This window comes from Euprymna scolopes, chromosome 14 (assembly GCF_053919585.1).
Source record: "Euprymna scolopes isolate OS-2025 chromosome 14, ASM5391958v1, whole genome shotgun sequence".
In the NCBI taxonomy this organism is placed as follows: domain Eukaryota; kingdom Metazoa; phylum Mollusca; class Cephalopoda; order Sepiida; family Sepiolidae; genus Euprymna; species Euprymna scolopes.
Window position 1 is genome coordinate 18,951,444 of NC_136495.1, and position 23,018 is coordinate 18,974,461.

Below are 23,018 nucleotides of genomic sequence, written 5' to 3' on the forward strand. Positions count from 1 at the left end.
TGTTATTATCGAGATCAATTTTAGTACAGTCGAAGCATCAGTATGAGAAATTTGAAATTCTGTAAAAAAAAAAAAAAAAAAAAAAAAAACCCTAATGCAGGATTTTTTTTTTTTTTTTTTTTTTTTTTAAATAAAATGAATTAAAAAAAAAAATAGATAAATATTTCTTTTATTTAAAAAGTATTGGATGTTATCTGGTTTCTTAATGGATTTTCAAATTATTTTTTCCTTTCACTTTGCAAAACTCAATCATGTTTCACAAATCCAAAAACAATTTTCTTCTCCAAAACAACCAAACCAAACGCCATGAATAAATATACAAAGAACTTGAAACATAAAAACTTTTAGCAAAATGACTAATATGCCATAAAATGAAACGACTAAACACGATGAATAAATATTTGTAAATATGAAGAACTTGAAGAATAAAAACATTTTCTGAAGTTATGTTATTGTTGACAACCGTCCGTCTCTGGAGGCGATGGTGCAGCAGTGGGGCTACATAACATTGGCCGGGTGATAATGGGGGAATAGCTGTTTCCTATGCAGCAGCCCCATCCCTCTCCATGAAATCAGAGGATTCAAGAGTCGATATAACTTGACTCTAACTGCGCTTCAGGAGTTGCTGGTGATGACACTGTAAAGCCAGGCCACTTTAGAGACTCTGTCTTCGGATTTTCTCTTGAGGTTTACTCGTTTAGCTTTACTCCTTTTCCCCTGATGGGCTAATCTCACAAGGCAGCAGAGTTGTTGAATCAGAGTTGCCTTCTCCTGGGTGAGCTATCTTCCAAAGTTGACGAGCCCCATCTATCCGAAGTTACTGGTTTTGCCCCTTCTCTCAGTTAGTATAAACAGTTCCGCCAGGCTTAGTAGTTAAACCACACGAGAACTTGGTTGTCGGTTATTTGAGATGCACACCGTAAGGGCATTTTTTAGGGAGCGGGAGCTTATTCCCAGTACCACCCTCTATTGTGACAACCTTTAAACCTTGCCGCTTCCCATTTGGAAGTACCAAATTGATAAAAGGGAAAATTATTCCCAACTTGCGTTTATGCACTTTCATATAAATAATTGAATTCGTTCAAAACGTATCGCAAACAAAAACATATCTAATAAACATCTACATAAAATGCTATACATCCAGCAGTCGTGTGAGATAACCCAGGGGTGTAGGTTTCTAACCATGGGGTCCCGATTTTGAATGTCGCTAGTTTCAGCCACTCCGATAAGTCATAGATGGCGAAACATTTGTCAGTGGATAATTATATTTTAAACAAGTGTGTGTGTGTGTGTGTGTCTAAATTTTTATTTTAGATTTCCAAGTTACAATTATCTACACACAAAAAATAAAGTTACTTAATTGAGTACATTAAATTAGAATCTGCAAAAAGATTCTTTGTGATATTTAATATGGAACATTTCTGATTTTAAATCTGGGTAGATCTACTCTCATCTGACCTGAATGGCATCTTCAATGTTATTTTTGCATTCATTAAACATCAAGAGGATTCCATTTCTTTTGCCGACCACCCATTCCCATTAGCAAAATTGGACTATGAACTTTGAAGTTATGGAACTTTCTTCTTTCTACACAAGAAACCCTTACATACTTCTCCCCCCCCCCGTTTGTGGTGGTGCGGGGGGGGGGGCACTTTCAGCTCTTGTACCCCAAAACATGTGAAAGCAATTATAGCAAATTACTGTCTTTAAATTTCTCATCTGATTTCTTTGGAGAATTCAAGACTCCTTCTGTTTATCTTGTCAAACCCCTAACCCTAACCTTCTCTCTCCCATTCAGCTGAATCTACTTTAATGAAGCCAGTGAGCTGTGAAGTTGAGCTGTCTTTGTTAGGGTATTTTAATTTTTATTACATTTGACCTCTCTTGATCTCATCTGTTTCTTATTTAACTTTGAAACATCACTGTTTCTCTCTTATGGATGTAAATTATAGGAACAGCAAACTCTGTTTTCAATGAACTTCATTGAATTTTACTGATGGCCATTTCTACAACAGGCCAGATAATTGTGCAACTGCGATCTACTATAGAAAACAATGTGAATTTTCTAAAATAATTAATAAAAAACTGTTAAAAAAACGGAAGGAAAAATTTCAGAGATTAGTTTAAAATAAATAAAAATTATTTTTGTTTTTGTTATAGTCAATATTGTCCGCTATTTCTGACTTCCGGGTTTCTGGTGTCCATTTGGCTGGATAATTAGACATAGCCAAGCAAATAAGGAACCCATTCTTAAAATGGAGGAAGGGGGAATTTCACATTTTATTTAATGATCAAATAAAACAACTGTAATTAAATGTGTAATCCTATTTTAATATATTTTCAGAAGTTTAGATAAGATAAGCCATCGATACCATTGGTTTCAAACCTGATAATAGGAAGCCATTTTAGGTCCCAGCCAATCTATTGCATTCATGAGATAGCTTATCTTATCTTTTCTGAAAATAAAAATATAAATATTATGCTCTTATTTTGAAAATGTTTTCCTTATAATAGAGCACTCTGATGGAATTCTTTTTTTCCCAAAAATATAACTAAGTATATATCATTTTTTTTTTTTTAATCTTTTTTTTTTTTTTTTTTTTTTTTTTTTAGCGGCTAAAATAAAAATGTATGAATTCCAATTCAGTCCTGATAGTGTGTATAGAAAAAAAATGTCACTTTCATGGCTGGAATCAGATGTAAAAATGTACTGCTCTGCATCTTTTAGTGGTGCATATGAATAGCATGTTTTTTTAAATGAAAGAATAAAAAATTGTGATTTGAAGTAAAAAAAAAAAAAAAAATGAAGATCATAAAAGGCTAGTCAACTAATATAAAAATGTATTTTTCTGGTTGATTTATCATTGTAATGACTTGGCAAAGAAAAATGTATACAAATCTCAAGCAGTAGTATTAGTAACAACAACAGAAGCAACAACTGCCATAATGATGTCCAAGACATTTGCTCAACTTGTAAGCTTGTCAGTGATTAGATCAAACACTTAATTGCAATTATGATTTAACCAATCAGAAACAATCTCTTTTATACAAACAAAGCACTTATTCTCTGTTTAGTTGCGAAAAGGCCCCTACTGTGTTATCAACTCATTACATTTTCAATCCAAACAAGGCACATTGCCACTTTGGTGTAAGGGGCTACTATCAGGGGCAGCAACTGCTGGGCCACTGTTGGGATTTGGGCAGCAAGATGTCGGTTCACGTTACACTTGAACTTCTGCATGTCAGTACAGTTGGGGAAGCAGGGACCTGGAATGGAATTCCAGAGTCTAGCAGTTCTGGGGAAGAAACTACTGGAGTAGAAAGATCTTTTACATCTAGGGATCTCTACTGTGTGGGGGTGAGATTTAGCTTCCTGTCAGGTTTGTCAAGGGTGTCTACGTTGTGGGGGCACAAGTGTCTGCAGTTCGTCAGAGCATTCACCATTAAAATACTTGTAGAACAGGCAGAGATATGCAACATTTCGTCGATGGGACAGAGGCTGAAGCTTAGATGCCAGTTCAGGGCCTATCAGATTTGCGACTCTCTTTTGAATCTTGTTTAGGAGCGAGAGACTAGCAGCAGATGTACCAGCCCAAATGTGACAACAATACTTCATACATGGGCGAATGGTGGCCTTATAGAGGTACAGGATACTTTCAGGTGTTAGTAGTTATCTAGCACGGTAGAGAGAGCCTACCTTTTTCGCAGCGGCCCTGGCAATGTTTTCAATATAATTGTTCCAACTCATGTTTCCTGTGAACATTAGGCCAAGCAGTTTGAAAGATGTACTCTCAGATAGTCACTGGCCATTGCTATTGGTGGCAGAGAAGGTTTCTTGTAATTATTGAAGGAAACAAGTTTAGTCTTGGCAGCATTGAATGTGACCATCCATTTATGTCCCCATTCCACTACAGATTGGAGGTTATCCTCTAGTGTTTTTGCCATTTCTTTAGTTATGTGTTCATTTGTTTTTTTCTCGTGCCTGTTATAGAGTGTGGTGTCATCAGCATATATACCCATCTCAGAGGCAGTTTTGTCGGGGAGGTCATTAATAAATATTAGGAACAATAGAGACCCAAGGATAGACCCCTGAGCCACTCCCGCATTTATATCACACTGTTTAGATGTACGACCGTCGAGGACAACCTGGATTTTTCTCTTATCTAAGGATTTAATTATGTTAAGTATTCTACCAGCGATACCGTATGATTTAATTTTCCTGCTGCTCAGTTCAAACCCCTCGCTTGGTGTGTAAACAAAACCTGCCTTTTGCATTGGACTATCAACGCCAACACTTAAACTCCATTACCCAAGACGGTAACCTATCAGCACATGGACTTCCTCTCAGTATCATTTTGTCATACAGACTTACTCCTAAATAACAATATAAATTCTGTTAGCTTTTAGACTAATTCTTATTATTTTCTGTCTTTGCGTACTTTGGAATGACTTCTAGACAATCCATAACCTTTTCCTCATCTGGTCTTGTGGACTGACCACTCTTTTACTAGTATTTGTTTTATATTTAATGAAGATGACCAATAAAAGTTTGTTTAAAATGTTTCTTATATTTTACAAATCAAGCATCATTGTAATTGGTATATAAATTTATTTCAGCAAATTCAGCGTCGGTTGTTGCTTCAAAAATTGTTTTGAGTTTTTATCATTTTCGTTTCATTAATTATTTGTCAATATTTTACAACAAAAAAGAATAACTTTTTTCTGTTTTCTTTCCAGTTACACTGCCATCTATGCACCCCAGAGGGCAATTTTTTCCCAATTGGTCAACATTGGTGCTGTCTTATGTAAGTGAGATATTATTTGTTATTCTTATTTAGCTCCTTAAAAAGGTTTAGTCTGGATTGGAACAAAAAGTTTTTTAAAATTATATCAGTCTAGAAAGATTTCTACATCGTTGAATAAGGACAGAACATGATACCAATGCATATTGCGAACTGGATTCTCATAAATGTCCGGTTGGGCTGGACTGGAAACTCATGCAGACTGGCAGAATATGCCAAGTGCTAATAAAGTTGATCAGCCAATCAGAATGTAGCCACAAACACGATTAGCCTATAAGAAGATGAGCAGTTAACTTTTGATAAATTGGAAAAAAAAAAAAAAACTTGTAGTACACAGCAGTTAATCTAACTATGCTGGACAAGTTAATACAGATGCTGAAGCAAATCGTAGAGTGCTGCCAGCAGAATAAACTGATAGCATCTGAAATGAGATGCGGACATGGCCCCTTAAAAATCTGAAGAGAATGTGGGGTGGGTTCAGAACATAATGTTACTGATTGGAGGAATTAACCCTGAGCCCTATCTTCCCCCCCCCCCCCACCAAAAAAAAAGATTTTTAAATCCTGTGAAAAATAAAATGTTTCTACTTGTTTATACAAAAAAATAAAAGAATATTTATAAAACTTATGGTATTGATTTTATATTTTATTGTATTGATTTTATATTTTATTGTATTGATTTTATATTTTATTGTATTGATTTTATATTTTATTGTATTGATTTTATATTTTATTGTATTGATTTTATATTTTATTGTATTGATTTTATATTTTATTGTATTGATTTTCGAATGACTTTTTTTTTTTTTTTTGTAATTGTATTTTGTATCCGATGAATGTTATTGTTTCCTAACATTAACATCTGTATAATGCTACTTAGCATATTTCTGCAGTTTACATCACGTGCTGGCCAAACCTGAGCAGACATTTACATAAATGCAGTTTGTAAAATACACTAGTACCCAGAATATATACAACTAGCATTTCAGCCTGATGCTGCCCAGCTGTTTGGAGGTGTACGTTGAGCAAAAAAAAAAAAAAAAAACGGTCAATTTTTTTAACTTTGACCCCTTAACGTTTATTGTTTTGGGCTCAAATCAAGTTATTAAGTTAGATCCATGTCCAAGGAACGTATATATAAAATTTCAAGTGTTTAGACCCAAAATTGGCGGAGGAGTTTGGTAGAGTTCTCAAAGGTTAAATCGTTGAACTTTGACCTCTTAACAGCCAAATTCTGACTGAAAACGGATTACAAAGATTTTCCCAAATCTCAATACCCTGTATATCAAATTTCAAGTCTGTAGACTAAAAATTGACAGTTATTGCGTAAGGAAATGTACGCACACAGATACAGACACGTTCACTTTTATAGATATATAGATATATACTACACTTTGATCTTAGTGTAACATGGTCGGTACTCTTTAATTGTATTGTTATACTTCAAATTTCTTGGACCCACATCACGTCTGGCATTGCCATAAAGGAATAAACAAATAAAAAAGGAAAGAAATAAAAATCTCACTCTGCACATTTTCTTTTTCCTTTCTTTTTCCTTTTTTTTTTCTTTTTTCTTTTTTTTTTCTTTTTTTTTCTTTTTTTTTTCTTTTTTTCTATTTTTTTTTCTATTTTTTTTTCTATTTTTTTTCTTTGTTTTTTCTTTGTTTTTTCTTTGTTTTTTCTTTGTTTTTTCTTTTTTCTTTGTTTTTTCTTTTTTCTTTGTTTTTTCTTTTTTCTTTGTTTTTTCTTTTTTCTTTTTCTTTTTTTCTTTTTTCTTTTTCTTTTTTTTCTTTTTTTTCTTTTTTTTTTCTTTTTTTTCTTTTTTTTCTTTTTTTTTTCTTTTTTTTTTCTTTTTTTTTTCTTTTTTTTTTTTTCTTTTTTTTTTCTTTTTTTATTTTTTCTTTTTTTTTTCTTTTTTTATTTTTTCTTTTTTTTTATTTCTATTTTTTTTCTTTTTTTTTTTTTTTTAAGTGCAAATGAAACGCATTTATTTTTGATTTTTCTAAAACTATGTATTTCATTATCTTGCAAAAGTTCATTCGCATACAGATGTGCTTTTTAAAAGTCTCTGTCCCCGCTACCTGACAATGGCCATAGCCAGCTTTTCTCGCCCTCATATTCACATCTTCATCTTTCCCGGTGGCACTTTGTGTCTTTTGACCACAAGGTGTATTCTTCTCCCCTTTTCTTGTAACGCAAGCTTGAGCATACTTGCTAATTTGCATATGTGCTTTAATGGCCGCTGCTGCTTTTCTCACACACACCCATACACACTGTTATATTAGCCTGCAAGTCAAGAATGATGTTATAAAGGGAGCATCCAGACAATCACATTTAAGTACGAAAATGAACAAATATAATTGTCTTCTGTATCTGGATGAATCATAATTTTGTTGTTTTTATTAATGTTTGTAGCAATGTGAAAATGCTGTCTTTGTATTCAATTTACTTATCTAAATGGTAGTTTCCTCCTCATCCATGCAGATGCCTGCATTAAGTCGACCCTTTTGACAAGGAGCATTTTTACTTATATATGTATATTTTTAAGTTATTATTAAAAGTTATTGTTACTAACTAGCAGTCATCAGCATGGCTTAACTTTGAGGATCAATGAATCCCTTGATTTAAATCACGATTACATCCTTTCAGTTAGTACATAATTCGACTGGAAGCCCCCCCTCCCCACACACACACACCTCTATCCTGGTGAATTCTGTGCAAATTTAAAGAGTTAATCATTTTCTATGAATTTTAGATAAGATTCATTTAGGGCAATGCCAATCAATAAAATACCAACTTTTTGATCGTTTTGTATTTTTAGCTGGCCATACATGCATACAGACAACTTAGTGTCCCCAACGATGCTGAGGTAAACAGAGTTAAGAGGGAAAAGATAACAAAATACCAAGATCTTAAGTACGACACGAAAAGAAACTGGAATCTTAGGAAGATTTCTATCATTTCATTAATTATAGGAGCTACCTTGCCAAACATTCACGAAAAACACTCATCTAGCTGAAACCACTATCAATAATTTCCCCCACTCTTTATCTGTGCCTAAACCTAAATGCAGATTCCATAAACAAAGCTTCTTTCTTAGAACTGCACACCTGTGGAACTTTTATGTTTACCTGCTTTCTGGCTGACTACAATATGGCCGTCTTCAAGTCCAATGTAAACAAGTTCTTGATGAGCCATTCCTCTTTAAGTAATCCAATTTACCAAATTTACACTTCTAACGATTACTATGATACTGTCCTTTTGACCACTATACACTCTTTAACCGTTATCCTCGAGTGGCCTCTGGGCCTTGATAAGTGGTTATTCCTTTTAAAAAAACAAAAACAAAAACGGGCTCATAAAAAATAATTTCAAAACTTCCTGACAAATATATGCAGTGAACCAGGTGCAAGAGATACAAATAATTGCATGTAAAGGGACGGTTAGAATCTTGGTTGGAATGTATGAGATAGTGGATGAATGTTTGGTATCTAGTAGGATGCCCCATTTTGTAGTTTGAACAAACTAATAAGAAAATTGAAAAAAAAGAACCTGGTCTTTATATAATAGATTATTACTTAGTAGTTTATTTACTAGTGCACTATTATTGTACAGTTTGATGTTTTCTGTTCCCGGCTAATCGGGTTGGATGCTTTCCTGTGTTATCGTTGATGTTAATGGCTATTCTCCAAACATTACAATCATTACGATCATTAACCTTGATGTTGTCCAGCCACTGCTTCTTTTGGCCAGCTACAGTATTTGCCTCTGACATCAAAGGACAACATCAAAAGGTTATCATCCGTTCTCTTCACATGTTCAAACCATCTCAATCTTCCACGTTTAAAGATAATTTCCAAAGAGAGGATGCCAAGATTTCCTCTCGGATCTGCCATGCGTGTCTTGTCCAAAATTTTTAAAGGTCAGATCCATCTGATCATGGATCGTTACAAGCTTGTTTGTATCATTAACAATGACAGCTCAAGTTTCGGTGGCATAAAGCATGACTCTTTGAATACCAACAACAAAGACCCACTATATCACAGTCAAGATACAATAAATACGAAGTTCAGACAGTGCATTACCATTGCGATCAACAAAGACACACCCTTGAAGTCCTGGTATTGAATTATGTTTGATGGGCTGTCACTGTTGATCATACGAACAGGTTTGTGAGATACGACAATGCCATCTGTTGTGCCGTAATCCAAATAATGCAAATTCTAAAAAATACCGGAACAAAGTTTATTCTTGTATAAAAAAAAAAAAATTTAAATCATGCACACGCGTGTGAATGTGACAAAGTATACGGATAGAAGTTAAAACTACAAGCATTTAAAACCTTCAACTCTTTCCTACAAACGGCAGCAAAATAGTCGTCACAATGGGGTGGGGTTAAAGGCACTGAAATTGGTCCACACTCAAATTTAGCCAATTAAGAGACATGAGAAAATGCCAAATAAGAGAGCTGTCTCCATTCCGACTTCACAAATGCAATCAATTCTCTTGAAATTGGACGGACACATGAGAGCTTGTGGTTTAGAATGTTGGAGGAGAATGGAATGGTGTGGGGATGGTTCATAATAGTTTGCTTTTGATCTGAAATAGATTAGTCGGAGGGGAGGAGGTCTAAATGAGGATAACAAATGAGACTATGGATTGGTGATGACAACAAAATCCAAAGTGAATTGATCACCTTAACAAAAAAAAAAAAAAATGGCAGATTTGCCGTTTAGTTGCCCAAATAGCCTTGAAGCCTATTATTACAAAAACGGACATGTTGGGTCGACACCGTTATATAGCGATTAATGTGAACAAATAAAAACAAAGAAATAATGAAAGATTAAGTTGTAAAATGATTAAATGTGCTTTATTTTATAATTTAAAATTTTAGTTTATCATTTAAAACATTGAACAAATAATACGTTGGTTAACAAATAAAAACTAAAAAAAATGAAAAATAAAGTTTTAAAATGATTAAATGTGTTTTATTTTATAATTTAAAATATTGAACAATACAAATAATACGGTGATTAACAAATAATGAAAGATGAAATTTAAAACTTCATCTTTCATTATTTCTTTTTTTTATTTGTTAAGCAACGTGATTAATTTATTTTAAATTTTAATCATTGGATTACATTTTCAATAATCACGTAAATATAAATAAACGTTTGTTTACATTAATCGCTATATACCGGTGTCGATCCAACGTGTTCCTTTTTGTGATAATAGGCTTCGAGGCTATTTGTACAACTAAATGGCAAATCTGCCCAAAAAATGTATTACAAAGGAACCTGAAAACAAGTGTCTAATTGCTTTTGGGTTATTTAATGACCAAAGCAATGCATGTTTTACGTTTAGCTTCAATCAGGGGAGATGATGACATTTGGTTTTTTACAGTTCGTGCAGAGATATTGACATCCTCATACATACAGTGCCTGGTATTCTCACAAGAACCGGTATGTCAACGTGATTATGCCATGTATCGCAATGTATATATCTTATAGAAATAGAATGGAGTCGGTGAGTTTCATCTTGCACATTGATATCTCAAAAAGCGACTATTTATAATTTGTGGGGAAAGTAATGGGTAGAAATGGAAGCCATCCTCTACACAAACAGCATTCTTATCACTCAGCGTATATATCCGCCATAAGTAAGAATATTCATGTGTGTTCTTACCAAATCACGTACTAATCACTCCGCAAAAAGTGCAAAAGAAAATAGATCTTAATTTGTATCACTTGTTTTGATCAGAGTATTGTGCTCATCTTTAGTGTTATTTGTGCAATGTTTCGGTCGATGTAGCCTCTGACCTTTATCAGGCATGCTGGTTGCCATCTTAGTAAAGAAAGGAGAAAAGTTAATTGCTCTGTAGACGGTTTCATATTCTTGGAATTTTTTGGGGGGTTTTTTTTCACCGTAGTATCATGTCAAAAAAAAAAAATAGGTTGACAAGGGGAGGCAACTTGAATAAAGTTTGGGATTATCTCCATTTTACTGTTGAAATTCTAAGGAGGGGTTTGCAATTTTTCTTTTTCTTGATAATTAAAGGTTCCCATATACTGCTGATCTCTATGCTTGGTCTGCTTAGGAATTTTTTTATTTAAAAAATTTTTTTTTTAACATATGTGCTGCTTCAAGTTGTTTAACTCTCTATCTTGCATCCTTGTCAATTATTTTGACCTCGTTCCATAAAGGGAAGTGTGTTCCGTTTTCTTTTCATATGTGATCAGCTAATCCCGACTTTTCGACCTCCCTCGATGTCGCAACTTTACGGTGTTCTTCTCTGCAAGGGAGGGGGGGGGGCGACCAGTTTCACCTTTGTATAGTTTTCCACATTTGCATGAAATTTCATTTTTGTCATGAGACTTTCGGTCGAAGGATCTGATTGCTAGAATATCTTGTTCAAGTTAAAAAAAAAAATTTTCTAAGGGAGATAACTCTGTATGATTAAACAGACTACTACTATTACTACTACAACAGTTATTTCTTCAAATATGCCATACAGAGTTCAACTCTTATCTGATCTATTCGGATGATTTATAAACTAATTTTCCAGAGAAGAACGTCTTTATGTTCCTCTCAATGTCGAATCTCTAAGTGACAGTTGCTATATAAGCAAAACTGCCTGGAAACTTCAAATGTGCATATCTGATTTTATTAAAACCCTATGTATAAGATATGCCAGGACATAGGAATTGCCAGGTTGGTATGTGGGGTGGGGGGAGGCTTTTATTACACTGGGAGAAATGCACCCTAGACATCTAGAATAAAAACTTTAATATTGAAATCTATTTGCTCTGTCTTGTGGCAGCCATTGCACCTACTGGGATTAAGTTATACCAAAACGTGTTGTGGTTGGTTCTACACAAAGCCTTCACCACTAGTTCATGTGGTGGACCTCATATGTTGAAATCGGTGGGAGTATCTATCAATAGACACTAATTCAGAGTGTTTGAAAATTTCACTTTTTTCAAACAAATTTGGGAATGAAAGTGTGTGTGGGGGGGGGCTACAGTAAAACAAGTTATGATGTTATTAGCATGATGAAAAGAATGTCATACCATTGGCTGGGATCATTGAAAATGTTAGGAAATAGATCACAATACGAAGATGATGGGGAAGAAGAAATGATATGGAAGGGACACATCTATTGTTTTACAGACACGGTGACACCATGACAATCAGGTATTAGTTTCTGGGTGGCTGTTAACAATGAGGAGAGTAAACTAGGGAATAGGTAAATGTTGTCAGTTTCAGTTGGCAGCTGAGAGTACCTAAGAAAACTCTGACATTTAGGATTTCCAGTCGAAGGTAGATATATTTATGACAGAATTAGATCTAGATGGTAGACTGGCAAATCAGGTTAAACACATGATTAAGCAGACAACAATGAATGGTTTCAATAGGGAGCTAATATCCTGGACTTGGGGAAATGGGAGGCCGAACTCAGATGTGGGTGCTAGTGACAGGACCTAAACAACACGCACCTGTGTTCAACAAGCCAACCTTGCACAAGGTATGTGTTTGCAGTTTGACTTTCTTTGAATAGAAATTGTAAACTAGTGTCTGTGCCCTCAGCGATCACCTTATGTTGGAATTGATATGGCCAGACCAAAAATGTTGGAATTGATATGGCCAGACCAAAAATGTTGGAATTGATAAGGCCAGACAAAAAAGCCCACGGCACATGAGTTTTGGAGGAGTCAACAATTGTTGAGGAGCTAGCATGTTTTTACAAAAAAACATACTGCTCTTCATTAGATCTCGAGCAATGTTGGGTCATCCTACTATTAATTTCAATAAATTGAAGATGTTAGATATTGTTTCAGAATTTTTTAGATAAGGATTGATAATTTGTGTCCTTTGGTTTATTTGGACATTTTTTTTTCATTTGGGTTATTATTCTCACAACGTTTCAAACAATATAACTTCCAACCCTTTTAATGTGCATTTTGTTAAACTCGCTACTCCACTTGTCTACTGTAATTTTATACATTCATATCCTGTTTTAATTTTAGTCTGCATCAAGACTATTGATTGTGGGCATACGCACTGTACAAATGAATGAATTCGTAATATCCGAAGGAGGCATCTTAACGTAAATATGAAATTCTCAAGCGACTTTCAGTCGCAGATATCTCTGTCATGGGAAGATGACTTGCATCGCCTAGCATTTCCAAATAGTCACCCATCTGATATTGGCCAGGCTCCACATTGTTTAACTTCAGTAATCTAACAAGAACCGGTATGTCAATGCAATTAGACATTGTTAAATATATTTCTAATTATTGTAATATTTTTTAATAACATAAATTAGACATGATTATTGTATTACAGCATTAAAATGACCACAAAAATATTTAGGAAATTTATGTATTTGTAAAAAGTTAGGTGCGTTACAAACTATTCGCAGAATTTTAAGGCAGTATGGTACATCAGTTGGGAACTTATGATCTCGAGAGATGAATTCACTAACACCACAAAATCATGTTTTCGCTTTATTTTTGTTGATTTCTTTTATCAATCAAATTATTTGTTCTTTTTCATTGAGTTTTCATTTCTTGTTTTTATTATTTTTGTTCCATTTCAGTGGGCTCAACTGCATATATTCGGTTCATTCAAGTAAAAGCCGACTATCCCCACATGTCAACTAAAATGCGAGGATGCAATGTGGCCAGCCTCATTTTGGGTTTACTTCCAGCCCTTGGACTTAGTATGGTGGCAAATTTTCAGGTAAGTTTTTTATCAAACATTCATACATTTGATTTTTTTTTTATTTATTGTTGTATTGCCAAAAGTAAAATTTTAACTGATTCTTGGGATTCGTAAAAATTTAGATTCCTAGGACCCCAGGAGTTGTGACTCTGGCTCGCGGGACCTGCCGGAGTTGTGACTCTGGCTCGCGGGACCTGCCGGAGTTGTGACTCTGGCTCGCGGGACCTGCCGGAGTTGTGACTCTGGCTCGCGGGACCTGCCGGAGTTGTGACTCTGGCTCGCGGGACCTGCCGGAGTTGTGACTCTGGCTCGCGGGACCTGCCGGAGTTGTGACTCTGGCTCGCGGGACCTGCCGGAGTTGTGACTCTGGCTCGCGGGACCTGCCGGAGTTGTGACTTGAAATCTTAAGCTCAATATGATCATGAAGTTTGGAGTTAGATTTTTTAAATTCCAAATCTTAATTTCTTTTCTGCTTTTTCTATTTTTCAGGCCAAAATAATCCAAATTCCACATTACCTCGGTGCCTTCCTCGCCTTTGGTTTAGGGACTGTGTATTGCTGGGTACAGACTGTGATAACGTGGAGAGTTTGCAGTCAAGATGCACACTATTTCAGAGTTTTGAATTTACGTTTCTTCACCACCATCTTTGTCACTATTATCTTATTTATCTGTATCCTTTTATCACGGACCAAACTATCATCTTCACCATTTCCATTATATTTGATGCCTATTTTACCTGCTGGAATGTGAGGAAAGGTTTTTATAAATTGACTTAATTCCATCCTTAAATCCTCATCTTTTCTAGGCCCTTCCAACTTAACTATTTTCCATCTGCTAACACAAGAACTTTTCCATTCTTTCAACATGACCATACCAACAAAGTCTCCTGTTCTGCATACATCTTTTTATATTGTCTAGATTTAAACTTTGAAGTCATCAGATCTAAGCCTACTTTTAAAACTGACATTACCTATCCATTCTATCATTCTTATTTCTCTCCATGCAACACACGTCCTCAACCCTCACTGGCTAGGTTTCACTTCCATACATCAACACACTTTTTCCATACATCAACACACTTTTTCCATACATCAACACACTTTTTCCATACATCAACACACTTTTTCCATACATCAACACACTTTTTCCATACATCAACACACTTTTTCCATACATCAACACACTTTTTCCATACATCAACACACTTTTTCCATACATCAACACACTTTTTCCATACATCAACACACTTTTTCCATACATCAACACACTTTTTCCATACATCAACACACTTTTTCCATACATCAACACACTTTTTCCATACATCAACACACTTTTTCCATACATCAACACACTTTTTCCATACATCAACACACTTTTTCCATACATCAACACACTTTTTCCATACATCAACACACTTTTTCCATACATCAACACACTTTTTCCATACATCAACACACTTTTTCCATACATCAACACACTTTATGCATACATCAACACACTTTATGCATACATCAACACACTTTATGCATACATCAACACACTTTATGCATATATCTGTTAGATTCTTTACATAGATAACAATGGTAACACTATGCTAGTTAGTAATGGCAGAAATTTCCTAAACATACTTCTACCGATTCCTTAACTCTTTGTGCTCTAATATGCTTTAACCAACCTAACAAAATTTCTGAACAATCTCAATAACCTCACCATCCAGATATACTTTCTTGACATCTGAGTTTGTGTGCATATCCATTGTCTTGCCCTTTTTAAACAAAATCTCTCAACCTGTAATTTCATGGCACTAATGTACCTGTCACTCTAAAAAAATAAATGAAATGTCTTTGTGATATGTTTTGGTTCAGTAAAAATTTGTCTTTCAAAGTATCTATCATTGTTTAAATTTGTAATCTCTGCTAAGTCAGTAAAAGTAAGAAATATAAATACTATAATTGCACTCTGTAAAGAGTGGATATATTTGCCATCAATAACAAATTGTCTTAATGCAGTTAATCTTAATGCATACCAGTCATAGCTATGAACCCCTGATTTAAAGTTAATGAATTTGCCCAAAAGTCTTGTTATCCCTACCAAAAAAAAAAGTTGTCTGAAAGTTTTGTTAGCCTTACCAGGTGACACTAAAATATAATAAAAATAACTTTTACCCCAAATTGTATTTAAATTCATTAAAGCAAAAATTTTATTCAGATCAACAAACTGGTATTCATGCAGAAATTATAAGAGGCATTCTAAAAGTAATGCCTCCTATTTCTTATTTTTTTGCTGATTGGATCAGAGGGGATTACAAATTGCATTGTTATGATAACTGAACTCATGCATTCATGACCTGAAAGTTTCTGGAGCACAAACGGTCACTCATTTTATGGTATCACTCTCGTTTTTGTAACTCTTCAACTTTTTGAGTTATAAAAAAAAAATAGGTTTTACTTTTGAAACGACCTTTGTAGCACACGATTTAAATGGCAGAAGAAATTCTTTGATTGACACCAGCATTGAATGGACTAAATATTTTGTAAAGTCTCTTTGAATGCCTCACCCCCACTATTCTCCTTTTTTAGTTTCCTTTTCTCTTTTAATTTATTTTTTACAGTTTTTATTTCTTAACTTAAACCACAGTCACTATTACAAAAATATATTATAAAAAAAACAAATTCCCTGGATCCAAATGGGTAAGTCTTTTCTTTTTTGTTTTCATTCTAATTTTTGAATTTTTTTTCTCAATTTTATTCTTTTTAATTTATTTTAATTTATTATTTTATACTAGTAGAGGTGTGCCCAGCTTTACCTGATGTAAAATACGCTTAAATATATTTTAATTCATGCAGATTTTGTATTTATCATCACAGACAATTCTCTATTGAATATCATGTATATATATAATACTGATTTCGTGTTTAAAAAAAAAAAAAAAAAAAAAAAAATAGGTGCCATCAGCTAAAATCGAAACCAAAACATTTAGCACTGCAACTGTGTTCCCTACCATTTGACGTATTGACAGACAAGAAAGATTTAAAATTAAACTATTTCAAGCTATGAATGAATTTGAGCATAGGTAAAAGTAATAGAAATATGTGGGCAAGTTGAAATGAACATTTTTGCATTTCAACTTGCGAACATATTTCTGTATGCGTTATTCATCCATCCAAACAAAGATTTTACTTGTTATAAACCATCCTTGGTGTATGATTACTATTTCCCAATAATTTCAGTGTTATGTGACCAGCATTTTAAGAGTTTCTCAGTTAAATATTTACAAACGCGCATACATACATACATCTACTGTTTTATTTATATAGATTTTAAGTTTTTTCGTTTTCTTTTGTTTCAATGAGAGTAACTGTTTCTGTGTGTGTGTGTGTATATATATATATATATATATATATGGACGATTAATCGGGAATTGGAAGATTTTGGGGTATCAGAATCGGAACAATTGATTCCTAGTTTCCGATGCCAAAATGATTCCTTTGTCTTTTTTTTTTTATTTGATTTTGTTTAAAGTAAAATCTTCCATTGCTGGTAAATAATGATAAAGTAATATTTGTTGATTTTAAAATACAAGTAAAGCTAAAATCGATAAATCATCCTCCACAAATGTATTTTTATGTTTAGGACAATTTCTGCATATTTAACATGTGTTTTTACGAAAATCAGGGGAAATAATTATCTTATATTTAAATAATTAGAGATTTATTAAGAATTGGAATCGGGAATTTAGCACGGAATTGGTAATTGTATTGGAATCTGAGGAAAAATATAGGCATTGTCCCATCACTATATGTATGCACACACACGCACACGCGCACACACGCACACACACACACACACACGCGCGCACACGCACACGCACGCACACACGCGCACGGACACACACACACACACACAGATATGACAGAAAAGAATAGACATCCATAGAAACAGTTTACTTCAATAAACATGGTTTATAGAACAAAATCCAAAATGGTCACAGATGTAATAACTAATGCTTACCTGGCATTCCCTTTGCTGTTTTCAATGGTAGGACTCTTCTAGGCAGAGCACTGATCAGTTGACGAATATCATCTTGAGGAATTTCTTGCCATGTCTGACGCAATAATGCTAAAAGGTCAAATTTAGAAGATGCCTTCCTTTTCTTTTTGTGAAGGTTCCGGTCTAATATGCCCCAAAGGTTTTCGATTGAGTTCATATCCGGGGACTGACTTAATCATGAAAGTTTTTTAATCCTATTTTGGCTTAACTAATGTTGTGTCACCCTAGCAGAGTGAAAAGGAGCTCTGTCTTCCATAAATAGGGAGTTAACTTGGTTCATTTTACGACTTGAGAATATTGGTAGGAGTCTTTCATGAAATATTGGAACATATTTTGCAGAATTGATGTTACTTTTGCACTCTACCAGGTCTGGGCGACCATCACTCCAAATTGCAGCTCATACCATAACCAAGAAACCCCCTGTTTCGGCATTAGCTGCAGTCTTTGTAAGAATTTTGCTGAAGGAGATTCTATACCCATACCCTTCCATTATTGAGAATGCAAATTGTGACTTCAATAAAAATGACATTAGTCCAAAAGGTCATAGATATCTTCACCATCTCACGAACCCAATCTTTTCTGCACTCAATATTGGCAGGATGATTAAGAGGTTTCCTTGCAGTTCTACCATAGTTTGTGTAGATACATGACAACTGTTCTGGAATTGATACCAGCTTGTGTTGCAATGTCAGGCTTTGCACTGAGGATCCTCTTCAACATTTCTTTTCACAAGACACAAAGTTCTTTCAGAGAACCCATGGGCGACCTGGATGAGGTTTTGTGCACTCTTTGTCCTTTCTTGTGAATTGTACGATCACTCTATTAGCAGAAGAAAAAGGTATTGAATGATTTCCTGCTATTTTGTGTTGACTAAGACCACCCCTTCATGTTGACCGCAATTTGTCCTTGCAGAAATTCGGATAGGTCTGATGTGTCTTTGATTTGTGGCATAATTCGATGTTAGATGCAATTTTAAGGAGTTACTCTCTTATTTCAGTAATATGTAATTATAAACAATCTTAGGAAAAATATGTATCTTAGTGTCAATCTCTTCTGCTATATATACATATATATATATATATATATATATATATATATATATATATAATAAATTCTACAGCCAAAGAATGTCGCAGCCCATAAGAGCCATGACAGTCAATGAACTGGAAGTCCAAGACTCGAGTTTTGCCCTCATTTGAGCTCATGAATTAGACACATCCGAACTCAGGATTTGAAACCCGATCCTCTTACGTGTGAGGCAAGCACTCTACCAACTATATATATAAAATTTTTTCCAGTTGGCACAATTAAGTTCGATGAAAACACCTTTATACTTTTAGAGTATATATATATATATATATATATATATATATATCAATAGTGAACATTCCAAATTCAAAATATATATATATATTTTTTTTATATTTTGTGTCTTTCAGATGCCATGTTGAATGGTGGAAAAACACCAAACAACATCAGAGACGGTTTAGATATTCCTTGGAAAAAAAACAGTTGGAGATTTTTTTTTCTTGGATTAAAAGGATAAAAGTGAAGTGTTATGAAATTGAATCACGCTCAGAGCAAACTTAGTTTCATATTCGCGCAATCAAGAAGCCTTTTGATGGGCAAATTTAGTCTGAACCTTTTAATATTTTATGAATAATATACCATAAATTTTGATTAATTTTCTGCCTTTAGTTTTTAAAAGTAAAATTCATAAACTCATAATAGAGGATCAAATATGTCACTTTAAATATTGTATGTCCTCATGGGCTTCACATTATTTCGTCTTTCTCTCCAGAATGGTCCCAGTTTATATTTTTACTTTTTTTTCATAAATCTTTTGACTTTTAAGGATTTCCATATCTTTTTCACTAACTTTTATCCTCTTTGATCCGAGGAAAAAACTTTCAACTATGTTTATTTTTTTCTGAGGAACATGCAATCTTTCTGAGTTGTTTGGTGTTTTTCTGTAACAATACTGTTACTTTTTAACTGTGTTACACTTCAAACCTCTCTGACCCACACGCCGTCTGGCACCGTCGCAAAGGAACAAACAAATAAAAAAAGAAAAGAAAAATCCAACTCGGCATCTTTTTTTTTTGTATTTACATTTTTTGTCACACACACCCATATGCGCTCTGTTACGTTTCCACCATTCAATGAAACCTTTGTAAGACACAATAAAATATCATGAACGAAAAATATGTGTTGAGCTTTTCTTATATATATATATATATATATATATATATATATATTGCAAGAGTGCTACAAAAATTTACATGTTTTTTCACGTGTACGACAAATATTGCTGCAGTTGATTGGTCAGTGAAACAAATCAAATTGAATGTCTAAAAAATGAATCAGTTGCATACCTAAGTGTGTCTTATTTTGTTTTGGGTGTTTGTCTTCAACTGTTAGTTGGGATAGTCACTGTGCACTTTTTACCACAAATGTAGCACACAAGTCTGTGGCATTTTGACTGGTGTGGGTGGCTGTTTTTTCTGGGAGAAGTGAGCAATTCATTTTTAATATCACTTACGCTAATTTTTTTTTTTTTTTTTTTTTTACATAGGCGGCACCGCTTATCAAGGCCAAGAGGCCACTCGAGGATAAGGGTTAAAGAGTGTACAGTAGAAATTGAACAATATAGTAATCGTTAGTAATGGAAATTCGGTAAATTTGTTAGCTTATATGAAACGGCTCATCAAAAACTTGTTTACGCTACATATGTCTGAACAAATCTTGGAAGTGTATGTGGTTAAATAATCAATTGTTAACTATTCTGCATTTTCAACTAACACTTCTTAGGGTTAAATCTTGCTGTCAAAGTTCGCTACTCCAAAATCCAACTCCACTCTCTCTGAAAAATAGGCTTTTTATTCAAACAGACCGTATCTTATTTGCATATGAAATGGCAAGAAATCTTGTTACTTCATGAGATCACAAGCATTTAAATAAAAGCAGTCTCCATTATTTTTCTTATTTTTTTAATTTATTTTTTTTTTCTGACACAGGACACTGCAAGCTGCATAAAATCAGGTTTATAGCAATTTTTGATGCATTTAATCACAATGTATAAAAAGTTAAGAATTTATCTTTGAGAGACGTGCGATTTTGATTGAGATTAAAGTACTAGAAAAAAAACAGAATGAAAAAAAGTGAAGATGAAGGAAGGACCAAAAAAAAAGTTTGATGGAAATTAGATGGTGAAGAAGTGTACCCTCCTGATAAATCTACCACATTTTGTATTAACAGTTTACACCAACCTTTATGAAAAGTATTTTTATTTCATGGTAATGAATCACCATTTATCAAGGCTAAAAAGAAACCCTCCAGGCTAGGGTTTAATGAGATTGATAGATTGTCAAGTAAATGATGAAGAATATTATGAGAGGATTAAAAATGATCAAATGGACAAAATTCAATGACGTATGTGGATGATTTGATTTATGACAAGAATTTGTTGTCATTGGATTTAAAAATGTTGTTGTCCATGTTAACATGTTGTTGTCCATGTTAACATGTTGTTGTCCATGTTAACATGTTGTTGTCCATGTTAACATGTTGTTGCCCATGTTAACATGTTGTTGCCCATGTTAACATGTTTTACAAATGGGAAGCTCTTCGAAAGAAACTTTGTCCATGAAAATTCCTTTTGATACTAGGCATATAGAGAAAGAAAAGAATGTTATTTCAGTTGTGATAGAGTTCTTGCTGTGAATGTATGGGATGATTCCAATATTTCTCCTGATTGTGATATAATTACCGGTTCTGCACTAAATTTCCAATTCTGATACAATTGCCAATTCAGATTCTTTAGAAATCTCTAAATATTTAACTATAAAGTTGTTTTTTTTTTCATGATCGCTGCAAAAACACATTAAACGTGCATAAGTGTTTTCAAACCTAAAAATAAACTTGTTGGGAAGTGATCTATAGATTATAGTTTTGTTTTTTAAAAATCAATAAATATTGATTTTACTACCAGTAGCAGATTTTGTTTTAAACAAAATCAAAGAAAAAAAAATATAATTAAAGGAATCGTTTTTGGCATCTGAAAATAGGGACAATGTTTTTCAGATTCCAATTCCCATACCTTAAGTTCTGAGTTTTCTGATTTCGATTAACCATCCCTACACTATAATGAATTATAAGAAGAAATTGAAACTTAGTTAACATCCTTTTATATGAATAAAATTTATTTCTATATCCTTCATATTTCATTATTTTGATGAAAAAATCTTTTTTTAATTTTGATTTCCATGTTTTTATGATTTTATTATTCATAACCATTTTTTTCTTCGGTATTTCTAGAATGTCCATCGTGGAGTTTATTTAACGTCAACAATCACAGAATGGCTTTTGGCAGCTTTCATTCTTCTCTATGTTTTAAGTTTTATCTTTGAATTCCGACACATACGGCTACGGTTTCCAGAAATAGTAAGCACCGTCGTAAGTAGACAATTGCTCTATTTATATGTATCTTTCTATTAGGTTGACAAGAAAATGCTTGCAGAATTTTTAATTTTGATTTCAAATGATGTATTTTCAAATAAGTTTTCTTTGTTATATGTTTACTTCATATATCATTTTAACAAGCGTTTTTCGCTCTATCTGATCATTTAAATTACAATCGTTTTAAAAGAATTCTTTTCAGAACATTGAATAAAAGATTGAAAAAAGGCAAATTTGCACAATTTTCTTATTTCAATTCAAGCTAGGTCAAAATGCTGCTGAAACAGCTTGCAATATCAATGAAGCAGTTGACTCAGGAACCATTACTGAATGCACAGTACAATAGCGGTTTAAGAAATTTTGTGACTATGATCAGTCGGGATGATGAGCACAGTGGTCGATCATCGGATGTTGACAACAATCAAGAGTCTTAGTCGAAGCCAGTCCATGTACAACTGTTCGAGAACTTGTCTGAACTAGACATAACGTATGTCTAGTATGTACATACTCTCCAGACCTCTCACCTACCGCCTACCACTTTTTCAAGCATCTTGATAACTTTCTGCATGAGAAATGCTTTGAAAACCTAAGCAATATCAAAGATGCCTTCAGTGACTTCATCACTACCAGGACGCAAGATTTTTACGTTACTGGCATAAATACATTTGTTTTGCGTTAGCAAAATTGTACTGATTGTTTATTTCAGTCAATAATTTTTTACTTGAGCCAAGATATGTTCATCTGAATTCAAGTTAAAAACCGCAAGAACTTTCTTGTCAACCTAGACAAAATTAGTCATACACGCAAGAATATTTTTACCCACGATTTTGACCTTTCAAACTGGATCCTCTCCTCCTCCTCCGATGCTTTCAAATCAGGCTGTCTGAAGATACTGGCTTCTTGACCAAAAATACACCATCTTGCATGAAATCCATTAACAAGGTCACTGGGAAAATGGTTGGATCATTCTCAATCCTTTACTTGT

General features: G+C 33.8%; 1 protein-coding gene across 9 annotated transcripts in view; it reads left to right on the top strand.

Annotated features, from left to right (window-relative positions):
- The window catches only part of LOC145292888 (DNA damage-regulated autophagy modulator protein 2-like), a 541,025-nt gene that overhangs the window by 513,157 nt on the left and 4,850 nt on the right, over positions 1–23,018 (top strand). For all 9 annotated transcript variants that reach the window (XM_080139018.1, XM_080139015.1, XM_080139021.1 and 6 more), the window contains 5 exons: positions 4,738–4,805; positions 13,401–13,543; positions 14,015–14,195; positions 16,163–16,215; positions 21,893–22,030. In XM_080139018.1, coding sequence (XP_079995144.1) covers positions 4,738–4,805; positions 13,401–13,543; positions 14,015–14,195; positions 16,163–16,215; positions 21,893–22,030 — 583 coding nt within the window. The remainder of the gene's footprint in view (positions 1–4,737; positions 4,806–13,400; positions 13,544–14,014; positions 14,196–16,162; positions 16,216–21,892; positions 22,031–23,018) is intronic.